Source organism: Dromiciops gliroides, chromosome 4, assembly GCF_019393635.1.
Source record: "Dromiciops gliroides isolate mDroGli1 chromosome 4, mDroGli1.pri, whole genome shotgun sequence".
NCBI classification, from domain to species: Eukaryota; Metazoa; Chordata; class Mammalia; order Microbiotheria; family Microbiotheriidae; genus Dromiciops; species Dromiciops gliroides.
The window spans coordinates 368,806,350-368,823,368 of NC_057864.1; the positions used below are offsets into that span (position 1 = coordinate 368,806,350).

The following is a 17,019-nucleotide window of genomic DNA, read 5'->3' on the forward strand; positions in this document are numbered from 1 at the left end:
CTTTTTACTGTTCCGTCAAGGAAACATTTTGTTTCTTGAGGAACAACAGGGGGGACTGTAACGATTGGAATAACGCCACCTGCTGGATACTAACTGTAGAAGAGTTCTGCCCATGAAGCGAAGGTCTTTGAGGGCAAGACCAGGAGTCTTTTCTTTGGTATCAGGACGTGACGCGGACTAGTGGGAGGAGGAAGGAAGAGACCGGCGCTGAGTCTGGGGCTCTTTCCGGAGGACGCTGGCGGAGAGCGGAGCTAGAAATGTGCTCTCCCTTTAATAGCTAGGAATTTAGGCCTTTTTCTCTCTCTTTACCAAATTCTTATTCTCCTTAATAAATGCTTAAAAGTCTAACTCTTGCTAAAGCTTATAATTTATTGGCGACCACTCATTAAATATTTTAGACAGTTTAGCTAGAATTTTAACCCTTAACAAGAACATGGTAGAAATTAAGTGTAAGAAATTAGCTAAGGGGGTAGCTAGATGACCCTGGATTCAGGAGGACCCGAGTTCAAATTTAGACTCAGATACTTGACACTTACTAGCTGTGTGACTGTGGGCAAGTCACTTAACCCCCAAAGCCCCACCAAAAAGAAAAAAAAAAAGAAAGAAAGAAAAAAGAAATTAGTTAAGAATCTTTAGTGGGTCTATCATCAAGTAAAAAGGAGGTTCCTTAAGAAAGAAAAGAACCTTCCTTTCCTATGTTTTCCTACCCCATCTCTATTCTCACCATGATTTCAATGAAAATAACTATTAATATAGTGATTTTTTTATCCTAATGTACTATTAATATCATATAAAATGTGGTTTGATGTTATATGAAGCCATATGAAGTATGAGTCTACAAATTCATTAGATCTTATTAGCATTTCAGTGACAGGCATACATATTCTAATAATAAAAATAAAACATTTCTGTTTAAAATTATTTTACCCAATCCCTTTCTATGCTGGTTGTATAGACAAACCACTCAGCATAGCAGTCTTCCTGGTTTTGTGAGTATTTGGCCCTGCCCTTTAAAAATGCTCATAGTCAAAATGATTTAGAGGTTGTGGTCTGTTTGTTTATCAATTGGAGAATGGCTGTTTAAGTTGTGTAATATGATTGTGATGGAATACTATTGTGCTAAACAAAATGAGGAGGGGGGTGGTTTCAGAAAAATATGGCAATACCCATAGGAACTAATGCAAAGTGAAATGAGAACCAGGAGATTATTGTGCACAGTGACAGTCTTGTACTGATGATCAACAGTGAAAGACTTGGCTACTCTGATCAATACAATGATCCAAGACAATTTCAAAAGACTCTTCATGGAAAAATAAATTCTACCTCCAGAGAGAGAACTGATGAACTCTGAGGGCACATTGAAGTATAATTTTCTCACTTTATTTTTTTGTGTTTTTTTTTTTGCAAATGGAAATGTGCTTTGCATGATTTCATATTTATAATTAATATATTTTACTTGCCTTCTCAGTGGGTAGTGAGGTGTAGGAGGGAGGAAGGGAGAGAATTTGATATACAAATGAAAAAGAAAAGAATTTAAAAATAAGTAGTAATTAAAAAAAAAAAAGGTAGGCGGGAGCCAGATTGAGTAGGGCCTCAAGTGCCAGACTGGGGATTCTGAATTATTTCCAAGAGGTATCAGGGAGACATTGAAGATTTTTTAGAAAAGAATGTTTTAGTCAGGTAGCAGTTTTAGGAATAACAGTTTGGCAGCCAAGAACATAGATTGAAGAGGAGAAACCTGAAGGAGAGGCTTGCTGTTGTTCAGCTGTTTCAGTCATGTTAAAACTTTGTGACCCTATTTGGGGTTTTTTTGACAAAGACACTGGTGCCATTTCCTCCTCCAGTTCATTTTATAAATGCAGATACCAGGGCAAATAGCACTAGTGACTTCCCCAGGGTCACACAGCTAGTAAGTGTCTGAAGCCAGATTTGAATTCAGAAAGATGTCTTCCTGATTCCAGGCCCAGCTCTCTATGTGCCACTGAAGTTGGAAGACTAGAGCAGTGACTTTGTGAACTAAGGTAGAGGTTGACTGGAGAGAATGAGAATATGGAAGAGATGTTATGGAGGTAGAATCAGTAAAACTTGACAACTGATTAGATATTGTAATGATTGGAATGACGCCACCTGCTGGAGACTTACTGTAGCAAAACTCCGCCATGAGGAGAAGACTTCTGAAGGCAACACATGAGCCTCTTTGGCAACAGGAAGTGATGTTTGCTTGTGGGAGGAAGAGGGGGAGAGGCTGGCGCAATTGCTCTCTTTCGTCAGGACTCTGGTTGAGAGTGGAGCGCGAAATGCTCTCTCCCTTTAATAGATAGTTGAATCTAGGCCTCTTTCTCTCTCTTTACCAAATTCTTATTCTCCTTAATAAATGATTAAAAGTCTAACTCTTACTAAAGCTTATAATTTATTGGTGACCACTCATTAGATATTTTAGACAGACTAGCTAGAATTTTAGCCCCTTACAATATGAAGGAGGGGGGAATGGGTGAGGGAGAGAGGAAAGAATTGAGTTGAGAATTGCTCTGTTTGCATATGTTGTTTTGTCCCTCCAACTTGGGATTCTATTGTATAATGTCTTTTAAACATTCATTAATCATCCCTTTTCATAAATATTTTTAAATGATCAATTTACTAATGTAAATATTAAGAATATCAGCATAATGCAAACTTCTTATAAGGAATAGAAAAGATAATTCACATAAGTAAATATCCATTATGGAGAGCTTTTTTAATAGTATACTTAAATTTTCCCATGTTGGTTCCAACTCTGCTTGTCTGCATCTCCTTTTGAACTTCCTTCCATCTGTTCTATTCTGAGTATTTTTAATGGATCACAGATGCTCTTTTCTCTGTTCTTCCTTTTTTTTGGGGGGGGGGGGGTATCACTATCATCCCCTACTTCCCTGATAGTTCTTATCTGCCTCCCATAATGAAAGATTTCCCCTGAAATGAATAAGCCCAGCTAAGCTAAACAAATCCATACATTGGCTGTCTGAAAATGTATATCTCACTCTACACTTCTAGTCCATTATCTCTCTTCCAAGAAGTTAGAAGTGTGATCAGGCTTCTAGGGTCTTGGTTGTTATTCTGTCAGTCATAGCTTTTTATATCTTTCCTAGTTGTTTCACTTTGTAATGTTGCTATGATTGCATTTTTTCTTTGTACATATCAGGCCTTCCTGTGAATCTTTTACCTTGTTGGCATATATGCCTAATAATAGTATTGCAAATCAAAGGGTATACACAGGTTGGTGACTTTGGGGGGCATAATTTCAAATTGTTGTATTCTATTTTGTAAACCACTTTGCTACCCTCCTCTATTTTATAAATGCATTTGTCTCATTTGTGTTCATTATTATGGTTTCAAATTAATATTCACCTCCCTTGTTATCCTTATATTTTATTCTCTTTCTGTCCCTAGTAATCTACTTTACAAAGAAAAAGATGATAAAAATAAGGAATCTGATCAAAATGGTGTGTAATTGAAGGGATACATTCCTATTCCCCTGCCCATCCTCTATTCAACAAGCCCAAAACTTACTCCTCTAATTTTAGTTTTTTCTTTCTCTCTTTTCCTTCCCTACTCCTTTTTGATCCACTCTTCAGAAGCTGAAATTTGTTTTGGTTTTGTCTGTTCCATCCTTTACTCTATCCTCTCTCTTATATTTCCATCTCTTTGTGCCCTCCAAGTTCCTTGAGTGTAACAGATTTCTATATCAAAATCTTTGCGTTCATGTGTTCAATGATTCTTTGTCTTGTACAGAAAAATGTGAAGCTCATAAATTGTCTATTCCCCTCACTGCATCATTTATGTTTGTATACCCTTCTTACGTATCCCTTTCCCCCTTCCTTGTATTTTTTTCTCTTAAAACTAAAACAAACAACTTATTGTTCTGTGTATTATTCTTTTTTTTTTTACATATAAGGTATTTTATTTTTTCCGCTACATGTAAAGATAGTTCTCGACTTTTGTTTATACAAGCTTTACAATTTCAGATTTTTCTCCCTCCCTCCCCTCCCCCCCCTCCCCTAGACAGCCGGTAATCTGATATAGGTTATATCTATATATCTATATACATATAGATATAGATATAGATATATACACACATATATATATACACATAATAACATTAATCCTATTTCTGCATTAATCCTGTTACAAGAGAAAAAATCAGAGCAGTGATGCAAAACCTCAAAATAGAAAAAAAAAAAACAACAGCACCCCAAACAAAAGAAATAGTATGGTTCAATCAGCATCTATACTCCACAGTTCATTTTTTTTTTCTTGGATTTGGAGATCCTCTTCTATCATGAGTTCCCTGGAACTCTTCTGTACCATTGCATTGGTGAGAAGAATATAGTCCATTACAGTAGGTCAACACTCAATGTTGATGATACTGTGTACAATGTTGTTCGGGTTCTGCTCATCTCACTCATCATCAGCTCACCTAAGACCCTCCAGGTTTCTCTGAACTCCTCCTGCTCATCATTTCTTACAGCACAATAGTATTCCATTGTATTCATATACCACAACTTGTCCAGCCATTCCCCAATTGATGGGCACCCGCTCAACTTCCAATTCCTTGCTACCACATAAAGAGCAGCTATAAATATTTTTGTACATGTGGGTCTCTTTCCCCCTTCCATGATTTCTTTGGGCAAAAGACCTAAAAGTGGAATTGCTGGGTCAAAGGGTATGCACAGCTTTATCGCCCTTTGGGCATAATTCCAAATTGCTCTCCAGAATGGTTGGATCAGTTCATAGCTCCACCAACAATGCATTAGTGTTCCAATTTTCCCACAGCTTCTCCAACATTTATTATCTTCCTTTTTTGTCATTTTAGCCAATCTGATAGGTGTCAGAGTTGTTTTAATTTGCATCTTTCTAATCATTAGAGATTTAGAGGATTTTTTCATATGGGAATAGATAGCTTTGGTTTCTTCATCAGAAAACTACCTGTTCATATCCTTTGACCATTTCTCAATTGGGGAATGACTTGGATTCTTATAAATTTGATTTAGTTCCCTATATATTTTAGAGATGAGGCCTTTATCAGAAGTACTGGCCTCAAAAATTGTTTCCCAGCTTTCTGTCTCCCTTCTAATTTTGGATGCATTGCTTCTGTTTGTACAAAATTTTTTTAATTTAATAAAATCAAAATCATCCATTTTGCATTTTATAATGTACTCTATCTCTTGTTTGGTCAAAAACTGTTTTCCTTTCCAAAGATCTGATAGGTACATTATTCCTTTCTCTCCTAATTTACCTATGGTATCACCTCTTATGTCTAAATCATGTATCCATTTTGACCTTATTTTAGTATAAGGTATAAGATGTTGGTCTATGCCTAATTTCTGCCATACTATCTGCCAGTTTTCCCAGCAGTTTTTGTCAAATACTGAGTTCCTATCCCAGAAGCTGGAGTCTTTGGGTTTATCAAACACTACATTACTAGTGTCATTTACTACTGCATTTCCTGAGCCTAGCCTATTCCATTGATCTACCACTCTATTTTTTAGCCAGTACCAGATAGTTTTGATGACTGCCGCTTTATAGTAAAGCTCCAGGTTTGGTACCGCTAACCCACCTTCCTGTGAATTTTTTTCCCTTATTTCCCTGGATATTCTTGATTTTTTGTTTTTCCAGATGAATTTTGTTATTATTTTTTCTAGCTGTATAAAATAATTTTTAGGTAGTCTGATTGGTATGGCACTGAATAAGTAAATTAATTTAGGCAGTATTGTCATTTTTACTATATTAGCTCTGCCTATCCATGAGCAATTGATATCTTTCCAATTATTTAGATCTGATTTGATTTGTGTGAAGAGTGTTTGTTAGTTGTGTTCATAGAGTTCCTGGGTTTGTCTTGGCAAGTAGACTCCCAAGTATTTTATATTATCTACCATTACTTTAAATGGAATTTCTCTTTCTATCTCTTGCTGCTGGACTTTGTTGGTCATGTATAGAAATGCTGATGATTTCTGTGGATTTATTTTATATCCTGCTACTTTGCTAAAGTTGTTCATTGTTTCAAGTAATTTTTGAGTTGATTCTCTAGGATTCTTTAAGTTTACCATCATATCATCTGCAAAGAGTGATAGTTTTGTTTCCTCCTTGCCTATTCTAATTCCTTTAATTCCTTTCTCTTCTCTGATTGCTAAAGCTAACATTTCTAGGACAATATTAAATAATAGGGGTGATAATGGACATCTCTGTTTCACCCCTGATCTTATTGGGAAGGCCTCTCATTTATCTCCATTGCATATAATACTTGCTGATGGCTTTAGGTAGATACTGTTTATTCTTCTAAGGAAAGCTCCACCTATTCCTAAACTCTCTAGTGTTTTTATTAGGAATGGGTGTTGTACTTTGTCAAAAGCTTTCTCTGCATCTATTGAGATAATCATATGATTTTGGTTGGTTTTCTTATTGATTTGGTTGATCATGTTAATAGTTTTTCTAATGTTGAACCATCCCTGCATTCCTGGTATAAATCCCACCTGGTCATAGTATATTATCCTGGTGATCACTTGCTGTAATCTCCTTGCTAATATCTTATTTAAGATTTTAGCATCAATATTCATTAGGGAAATTGGTCTATAATTTTCTTTCTCTGTTTTTGCTTTATCTGGTTTTGGTATCACCACCATATTTGTGTCATAAAACGAATTTGATAGAACTCCTTCTTCACCTATTTTTCCAAATAATTTGTATAATATTGGAATTAATTGTTCTTTAAATGTTTGGTAAAATTCACCCGTAAACCCATCTGGCCCTGGGGATTTTTTCTTAGGGAGTTCATTAATGGCTTGTTCAATTTCTTTTTCTAATATGGGTTTATTTAAGGATTTTATTTCCTCTTCAGTTAACCTGGGCAGTTTGTATTTTTGTAAATATTCATCCATTTCATTTAGATTGTCAAATTTATTGGCATACAGTTGGGCAAAATATTTCCTAATTATTGCTTTAATTTCTACTTCATTGGTGGTAATATCACCCTTTTCATTTTTGATACTGGTGATTTTGTTTTCTTCTTTCTTCTTTTTAACCAAATTAACCAATATTTTATCTATTTTATTGTTTTTTTCATAAAACCAGCTCTTAGTTTTATTGATTAATTCTATAGGGTTTTTTTTGCTTTCAATCTTATTAATTTCTCCTTTAATTTTCAGGATCTCTAATTTAGTGTCTAATTGGGGATTTCTAATATGTTCTTTTTCTAGCTTTTTAAGTTGCATGCCCAATTCATTAATCTCCTCTTTCTCTTTTTTATTCATGTAAGCATTTAGAGCTATAAATTTTCCCCTAAGCACTGCGTTGGCTGCATCCCATAGATTTTGGTATGTTGTCTCATTATTATCATTCTCTTGGATAAAGTTATTGATTGTTTCTATGATTTCTTGTTTGGCCCATTCATTCTTTTTTTTTTTTTTTTTTTTTTTTTAGTGAGGCAATTGGGATCAAGTGACTTGCCCAGGGTCACACAGCTAGTAAGTGTTAAGTGTCTGAGGCCGGATTTGAACTCAGGTACTCCTGACTCCAGGGCCAGTGCTTTATCCACTGTGCCACCTAGCTGCCCCCCATTCATTCTTTAGAATGAAATTATTTAGTTTCCAATTGATTTTCATTCTACTTTTCCCTGGCTCTTTCTTACATGTAATTTTTATTGCATCATGATCTGAGAAGGATGCATTTACTATTTCTGCCTTTCTACATTTGACTATGATGTTTTTATGCCCTAATACATGGTCAATTTTTGAAAATGTGCCATGTACTGCTGAGAAAAAGGTATATTCCTTTCTATCCCCATTCAATTTTCTCCAGACATCTATCATGTCTAACTTTTCTAGTAATCTATTCACCTCTTTCACTTCTTTCTTATTTATTTTTTGGCTAGATTTATCTAATTCTGAGAGGGGGAGATTCAGATCCCCCACTAGTATAGTATTACTGTCTAATTCCTCTTATAACTCATTTAACTTCTCCTCTAAGAACTTGGATGCTATACCACTTGGCGCATACATATTTAATATTGATATTACTTCATTATCTATAGTACCTTTAAGTAAGATGTAATTTCCTTCCTTATCTCTTTTAATGAGATCTATTTTTGCCTGCACTTTGTCTGAGATAAGGATTGCTATCCCTGCCTTTTTTTACTTTAGCTGAGGCATAATATATTCTGCTCCTGCCTTTTACTTTTACTCTGTGCATCTCTCTGCTTCAAATCTGTTTCTTGTAAACAGCTTATTGTAGGATTCTGGTTTTTAATCCACTCTGCAATTCACTTCCGTTTTATAGCAGAGTTAATCCCATTCACATTCACAGTTATTATTACTGACTGTCTATTCCCCTCCATTCTATTTACCTCCTTTGTACTTTTCCCCCCTTCTTTCACCCTATTCCTCCTCACAGACGTTTTACTTCTTACCCCTGCCTCCCCCGATCTGCCCTCCCTTTTTATCACCCCCCTCTCTTTTCTTTACCCTTTTCTCCCTTGCTTTTGTCCTCCCTTCTATCAGTCCCCCCTTTCCCTTCCCCTTTTGTTTCCCTAAAGAATGAGTTGTTTCTTTATCCCAATGAATGTATATGTTATTCCCTCTTTGAGTCAAATCTAATGAGAATAGGGTTGAAACAATGTTTCCCCCTCCTTTCTTTCCCTCTATTGTAATATGTTTTTTTCCACCTCTTCATATGATATAATTCATCCCATTCCACCTCCCCTTTCCTCTCCTCCCCATAGACTCCCTTTTTAACCCCTTAATTCTTTTGTATCATCACATCAAAGACAATTTATATTTATACCCTCTATAAAAAGTCCTTCTCTCTGTCCAAATACATTTACAGTTCTTAAGAGTTATGAGTATTATCTTCCTGTGTAGGGATATAAACAGTTTAACCTAATAGGGTAACCTTTTTTTCCCCCTCTGTTTACCTTTTTAAACTTTTCTTCTGTGTATTATTATAATTTTTTAATTTAAAAAAAAAATTTTTTTTTGCGGGGCAATGGGGGTTAAGTGACTTGCCCAGGGTCGCACAGCTAGTAAGTGTCAAGTGTCTGAGGCCGGATTTGAACTCAGGTACTCCTGAATCCAGGGCCAGTGCTTTATCCACTGCGCCACCTAGCCGCCCCCCCTGTGTATTATTCTAAAGGGACATTTCTCCACTTCAGGTCAGTTGTTTTTGTTTTTTAAACAGGTGTTGTTCAGTTGTTTCAGTTATATCCAATTCTTCATGACCCCATTTGGGGCTTTCTTGGCAAAGATAGTGGAGTGGTTTGCCATTTCCTTCTCCAGCTCATGTACCCAGGGTCACATAGCTACTAAGTGTCTGAAGCCAGATTTGAATTCAGGAAGATAAGTCTCCTTGATTTCAGGCCCAGCACTCTAGCCACAATGCCACCTAGCTGCCCTCTGTAAAACAATAGGTACCTGATATTTTCTTCTCTTTAGTATTTTCATTTTGATCTCATATTTCTTATTTTCTCCTGGGGTCATTGACCTCATTTGTTATTTTTCATGGAGACACTTCTTGGTTAAGGATTTTCACATTCTGCTTAGCTTTAGAGCTTATGTTCATCTTTTTCTATTTTCCCCTCCAAAACTTACATTTTATTTTTAATTCTACTTTTTTATCTCTTGCTTCATTTCTTCCAGCCTTTCTTATAGTCCCTTGTGGTCAAGTCACTTTTTTGTCAAAAGTACGTTTTGCAGATTTCTCTCATCTTCTGTTTTCCTCTTGGGCATTACTTAATCTATAGTGTTTCTCCACTGTGTTTCTGTCTTCTACTTACTTATATACCTGCAACCTCAGTTATATGATGAGACTTTGTGCTCTGGCCACTCCCCTCAGATATTTGTGGATGAGCTTGGTCCATTTCCTCTGACATTCTGGATGGGATGACTATTGTGTGGCCTCACCCTCTGCCTACTCCTGGCATCTGTCTCAGATTCCTGATAGACCACCATGGATTCTTGCATCAGCTGGTCTTTGTTTCTGATCTCCTTGCACAATTCCCATTCAGAAGTTGGTTCTTTGTTTCTCCTGTAATGCCCCTGACTAACCCCAGATGGTTGTGGGAGATCATGCTGGTTTCCAGGTTCCTAGAAGATTGCCAGCATGAGCAAGCATACCTGACATGTGCCTCCCAGTACTCTGGGAAGTTTGGGTCAAGGTCTTGTCTCTTCTTCTGTGGGATCCTATGGGGACAAGCTCTGTTACCAATCGTGATAGAAACAAGAGACAGAGCTAGCTCATAATTGGTCAGTGCACAATGAGATAGCAATTAAAAGAAATACCCTTTTCCAAATAACCTTTTCAGGACAGTGGCTTCAGGATCATTTATGAACAAACTTTCTCCTAGCTCTGCTGGCTTCTAACTTTTTGTACAATTGCTTGAATAGAAGAGCTTGCCTCTGTTCTCCTTTGGTTTTCTGTACAATCCTTTTATTTAGGTCCCTTTCCAAATATTTTCCAGGGTTTGTGTGGGTAAACTGGAATATAGCTTTCATGTCATCATCTTAAACAGAAGGTTTTTCATTCATTTATTAGCACAATTCTGATGATATGGCAATTTTATAGAAATTGATTATTTCAATAATTAATTTGTGTATACAAAAGTAACTAAAATAAGTCTATAAAAGTGCCATAAAACAATTAAAAATTACTGTTAGTACTTTTTTAAAAAAGAGGACTAATTTAGTTGGGAAGGCACCAAGCCAGGTTTCTTGGAAAGTGGCATTTTTGATAGGTCTAGAGGGTTTTTGATAGGCATAATGAGGGGATATTCCAGGAAAAGAATGCCACAGGTAGAAGGTAAATTGTACAAACAATTTCTGGAGAACAAAAAATGGTTGAATTTGGCTGGGGCATAGAGTACATAAAGAGGAATGATGAAAAAAACTGATTAGAAAAGTAGACCAAGGACTATGTAATGGTGTGGGAGCATCAAATATAATGTATTTGGGAGTTAGTAATGAGTTATTGAAGAAGGCAATAATATGATGCAAGTAGTGCTTCAAGGGATTATTTTCATAGCAGAGTGAAGTAGGAAAGACAAAGTCAATGCAAAAGTTAATAAAGGCATAAACTAGAGTGTGATCAGGGAACTGGAAAAGAAGGAAGGGTTCTTGGGAAGAAGAGTCAACAGAACTTGACAACTATATCAATCAAAGTTTACCATCATGTTTTAAATCTGGGAGACTAGAAAAATTATGGGGCCATTAAAAGAAAAATGGGAAGTCCAGATGTGCTGGTTTATTTCTTAGTTATATTGAATTTGAGGAACTGGTTCTATGTCTAGTTAAAAATGAGGGCCTAAAACTTAGGAGAGAGGTCAGAGTGGAAGATAATAAATTTGGAAGTCATTTGCAAAGAAAAATATTGACACTATGGGAGTGAACAGAAATCGCCAAGAAAGCAAAAAAGAGGGCCAAGGACAAAATGTTGAGGTATGCACACAAATAAGGTACAGAGTAAAAGAGAAAGCAGTGGGGGGAAAATAGAGAAAAAGAAATGATCAAAAAGTAACTCATGATCCAAAGGAGCATAGGATAAGACATAAACCCACAAAGCTGTTCTAAAAGCTATCAAGTGAAAATATGGCATCCAAATTTGCCCATATTTTCTCCAGAGTTCCCTTTTCCACCCAGATCAATCCAGATGGCCAAATAGACTACTGCAAATCAACCATTTATGGTTGCAAATAAACTGCATATACAAACCATTCTTTTATATTTAATAAAGGAGATGTCTCAGAGTATTCAGAATCTCAGGAAAGTTCATCTTGAAAAACATTGCTAAATGACAGTTGTTTTCCCCAGAACAAATTTGGAAGTAAGGGCCTGTTGTATTCAATTTCTACTTTTTTCCCTCCTCAAAGTTGCCCTCTTCTATGCAAAAATCCATTCCAGTGTTCTTAAACCATCTACAACTTTCTCAGGTCAAATTCTCTTCTAACAAAGGATTCTAAGAAACTCATTGATATGAAAACATAAACTTGGTCTAGAGGAGAAAAATTTTAGTTTTATCCTTGACCCTACCATTTGCAGCAATGTAACCTAGACTCTCTGAGCACTTTTTTTGTTTATCCATAAAATAAAAGACAAAAGCTAAGTAATCTCTAATGTCTTTCACATCTGCAACTCTCTCCCAAGTATAAGTATATAAAATGTCCTTTGTATTTTAATGGGGGACAAAGTCCATGTTTTATTTAAGGCAGACAGATGAATGTCTCAAATAGAATTTGAGAATGAGAGTCTTGTATAGTAAAAGAGTGGTAGAGTTCATCAAATGGTAGAGAAAACTTCTCAAGAAATCACATCATATCACTTACTGGACATTGGACTTGGACACCTACTTAATCTACTCAAGAGAACAGCTTAGTTGAAGACAGGCAATATGGTTAGAATAGAGGAAAGAACACTGGATCTGGACTCATGAGAAGTAGCAGATTCTAGATCTGACTCTGTCATTAACCAGTAATTCATCCTCAGGCACATTATTTCTCTTTTCTGGGTCTCATATTCAAACTGGGGAAGTAGAGGAAGAGATTGGAAATTGGATTGGAGGATTTTAAGTTCCTTTCAGTTCTGATATTCTTTGGTGACTCTATGGTATTTCTGACCAATCATATAGTATTTTCTAAAGGCACATGATAGACAATTATTGACACCTAGATTGAGACAGAGTATTGGGCATTTATCCTGCCTCTCTATCCACATGGATCAATGATCTGCTTCAGAGAAGAATCATGGGAAATTCTGTGCATTTCCTAAGCATGTGCAGGGAACAAACTGAGGGTAGATGAGTCTGGGTGGAAGATCATTCCAGTCACAATCATTTTAAATGCCTTGCGAAACCAAGGATAAAACATCCCATAAATGATTGGATTGAAGGTGGAATTGAAGTAGCCCAACCAGAGGAAAGCATTGTATAGATCCTCAGGGGTGCTGAAGTTAATGAAAGGATCTATGATGGTGAGGACAAAGAATGGCAGCCAGCACAGCACAAAAACCCCCATGACTATACTCAGAGTCTTGGTGGCCTTGCTCTCTTTCTTAGATGACGTTTTTGTTTTGCCTTCTCCACCCTTCAGGTTTGGAAGGGTGTCAATCTGCTTGGCATGTTTCCTGGCTATAGAAAATATGTGTATGTAAATACCAACCATTACTGTACCAGGAAGGAAGAAAGCAATGAAGGGGGCCAGGACCCCCCAGAGTTTGTTAAATATTGCCACACATAGACCCTCACAGTCAATTGCTGCTATAAATTCTTCAGCACCAATGATGTTCAACTCTGAGAACATAAGGCCAAAGGCAAAGAAAATTGGGATGGACCAGCTGATGAACAAAAAGACCTGGATCACTGGGATGGTGATTTTGGTGACATAATGTAAAGGGTCACACACTGCATAGTAGCGGTCCACTGAGACAAAACACAGATGGAAAATGGAAGCGGTGCAAAGCATGATGTCACAACAACTGTGTATTTTACAAAAGAGCCTTCCAAAATACCAGCAGGCCTCGATCGATCTGATCATGCTGAAAGGCATCACCACACAACTGAGCAAAAAGTCTGTTGTTGCCATGGAGAGGATCAGAAAGTTGGTTGGAGAGTGAAGCTGCTTGAAGTGGGAGATGGAGATGATGACCACCAAGTTTCCAAGCATCGTCATCACTATGGCACCAATCATGACTATGTACATGACCCAAACACTAATTGCAGGCCTTACATGCCTAGCACAGGAATTATTAACAAAGTCAAAGCAATATTGCACTTCTGGTGGGTTCCAGAGTTCAGGAGAATTCATTGTCCAAGTCCTAAGGAATATCTCCTTTTCAAAACTGCAACAGGTCTCCTATTTTTGAGGGAGAAAAATGGTTAAAGGCAGGGGCAGGCAGGGCGAGGAAAGCAAACAACATCACAGAAATATCATTCAATCATAGAAATCTAGAATATGATTGGCAGTTCCAAACCCATTTGACCCTTACTATTTATCAGAATAATCAACTCCCAAATGATAGTCAAATACAACATGAGTTACACAGCTTACAACTAATTGGGTAATCCTGGCAGATAAATAACAGTAATTATAAAGGTCATATTTAAGAATATGCATTCAGAGTTCCTCAGAAAGATGAAGCTCCTTTAATGGCATTCCAACTCCCACCTCCATGACTTTGCATAGACTGTCTTTAATGCTCGGAATGTACTCCTTCCTTACTTCCATCTTTTACAATCCTTAGCATCTCTAAAGCTCACCTCAATCACTACTTCTTACAGGAGGCTTTCCCCAATTCCCCCAGTTTCTAAAATCTTCCTCCTCCTAGTTACCTAGTATTTCTACTGTACATATTTTATATAAACATACATATTATTTCCCCTGATGGGATGTGAGCTCTTTGCAATCAGGATGTCTTTTATATATGCCTTTGTACTTTCAACCAAGCACATAGTAATGTGAGAATATTATTATCAGGGGCCCCCATCTCAGTAGAAATGTAATAAATGATTTTGATTCCTTGATCTGATTTACTATTCCCCAATATTGTTTTCTTGCGTTTTAAAATAACTTTTATTGACAGCTTTTGCTTTGCATATCAGTATAATTTCTTCCATTTTCTCACTCTTCTCCCTTCCCAGAGAGCCATCTCATATAACAAGAACAACAAAAAACTTTAAAGAAAAAAAAGAAAAAGAATAGAAAATCAGCCAAATGACCATAGAAAAAGTCTGAAAATATATGCAGTGTTCTATATCCTTACATCTCTTTTTTCTACAAAAAAAAAAAAGCAAGGTAGAGGTTTCTTTTCATATTTAGTCTCTGGAGCCATAGTTATTCTTTGTAATTTCACAACATTCATCTTGGTTGTTTTGTGGCTGCCATTCTTTCCATTTACATTGTTATCATCAGTGTATATATTGTTTTCTTGGCTCTGCTTGCTTCACTTTGCTTCAGTTCATTTAAATCTTTCCATGCTTCTCTGTGTTCATCATATTTGTTGTCTCTTATAGGATAGTAATATTTCATTGCATTTATGTACTATAATTTCTTTATCCATTCCCTAATTGATAGACATTGGCTTTGCTTCTAATTCATTGCTACTACCAAAAAAAAAAAGTGCTGCTATAAATATTTTGCTCCATGTGGGGCCTTTCTTCTTATAAATAATCTCTTTGGGTATAATAATAGTAATAGACTTTATGAGGCAAAGAGATTAATCAATTTAATCATTTTATTTGCATTTTTACCAAAATGGTTGTACTGATTCACAGCTCTATCAACCAATGCACTAGTGTTTCTATTTTCACAACCCCTCCAACATTGAATATTCCTATCTTTTGTCTTCTTTGCTGGGTATAAGGTTAAACTTCAGGGTTGTTTTAATTTTTATTTCACTTATTATTAGCTATTTGGAGCTTTCTTTCATTTGATTTTTAATAGTTTACAATTTATCTTTTTTTTTTTTTGGTTGGGCAATGAGAGTTAAGTCAATTTATCTTTTAAGAATGTTGTTCATATGTGTTGCCCACTTATCTTTTGTAGATTGGCTTTTGGCAATATGTATGTATGTGTGTTTGTGCATGTGTATGTGTATGTCTGTGTATGTATGTATGGAGAGAGACAGAGAGACAGAAAAAGGCAGAGACAGAAATACATATGATATATACAAAAAATAGATATTCAAACAGACAGGTAGATAGATGTGTATATGTGTATGCCTATTGTCTATATATTTTGGATAACAAAGCTTAACAGAGATATTTGATATGAAGATTCTTTTCCAATTCAACTGCCTTCCTTTTTCTAGATACATTAATTTTGTTTTTCAGTTTTGCGTAATCAAAATTTTCTCTCTATCATTTGTATTTGGCTCTAGCCATTATTTGAATATATGAATATATTTCTTATTGATAAATGTGAATGGTATATGAAGTGATTCTTTTCTAAATATTTTAACGGTATGATCCTTCATATTAAGGCTGCATATCAATCTGAAATGTGGCACAAGAAGTTGGTCTAAATCTTATTTCTGTTCAAAGTTTTCACAGCATTTCTCCATCAAATAGGGAATTCTTTCTCAAGTGATTTATGTTTTCTGGTTTATTAAACACTGTATTATTGATTTCCATTCATTTCTGATTCTCCTTTGTCTGGTGTGTTCCATTAATCTACTTCTCTGTATTTAACCCAATGTTAAGGGGTTTTGATGACTACTGTTTTATAATATAAATTGACATCTGGAAGTACCTTCTCCCCTTTGTCCCTCCCTCTTTTCATTATTTTCCTTTATTTTCTAGATCTTTTATTTCTCCAAATGAATTTTGCTACAATTTCATCAAGTTCTGTAAAGCAGTGATATCAAACTCAAATAGAAACTAGGGCCATTAATCCATACATAAGGATCCCTGTGGACCACTTATTCACTGAGTTTTAATATCATCTATATTTATTATATTTTTATTGATTTTGTTAAATATTTCCCAATTACATTCTAATCAGCTTTGGGAAGCACTTAGGAGTATTGTGGGTGGCATGTAGCCTGTGGTCAGCATGTTTGACACTTCAACTATAAAGAATCTTTTTGATAGTTTGATTGATGCAGCAATAAGACTAAATTAATTTTGTTAGTGTTGTCATTTTTATTGTATTGGCATGGTCCAGGCATGAAGACTGAATATTCCTCCAGCTATTTAAATTGCTCTTTATTTCTTTAATGAGAATTTTGCAAATGAAACAAAATAAGCATTTTGTATGTTTTGTTACCTTGATCCCCAAGTACTTTATACTTTTTATTCTTATTTGGAATGGGATTTATCTTTGTATTATTGCCTCTTAGATTTTATTTTTATATAGAATTGCTTTTGATTTTTCTGGGTTTATTTTGTAAAGTGTCATGCTGCAGAAGCAATTGCCTCAGTATATTCACTGATTGCCTGTGTTTTTTTAAGCCATCATATCAAGAGTAAATAGGAATAGTTTTATCTCCTCTTTACCCATCTTTATGTCTT

At 35.8% G+C, this 17,019-nt stretch overlaps 1 protein-coding gene across 1 annotated transcript; it reads right to left on the bottom strand.

The window, feature by feature from the left end:
- Positions 1 to 12,778: 12,778 nt before the first annotated feature.
- On the bottom strand, positions 12,779 to 13,816 carry LOC122756252 (trace amine-associated receptor 4-like). Its single transcript, XM_044005434.1, has one exon. It carries the CDS (start codon positions 13,814 to 13,816, stop codon positions 12,779 to 12,781), a length of 1,038 nt encoding a protein of 345 aa, XP_043861369.1.
- Positions 13,817 to 17,019: the final 3,203 nt, after the last annotated feature.

What these genes read in the sequence shown, in the direction of transcription:
- LOC122756252 (XM_044005434.1), bottom strand. Translation starts at nt 13,816, where the DNA reads ATGAATTCTCCTGAACTCTGGAACCCACCAGAAGTGCAATATTGCTTT.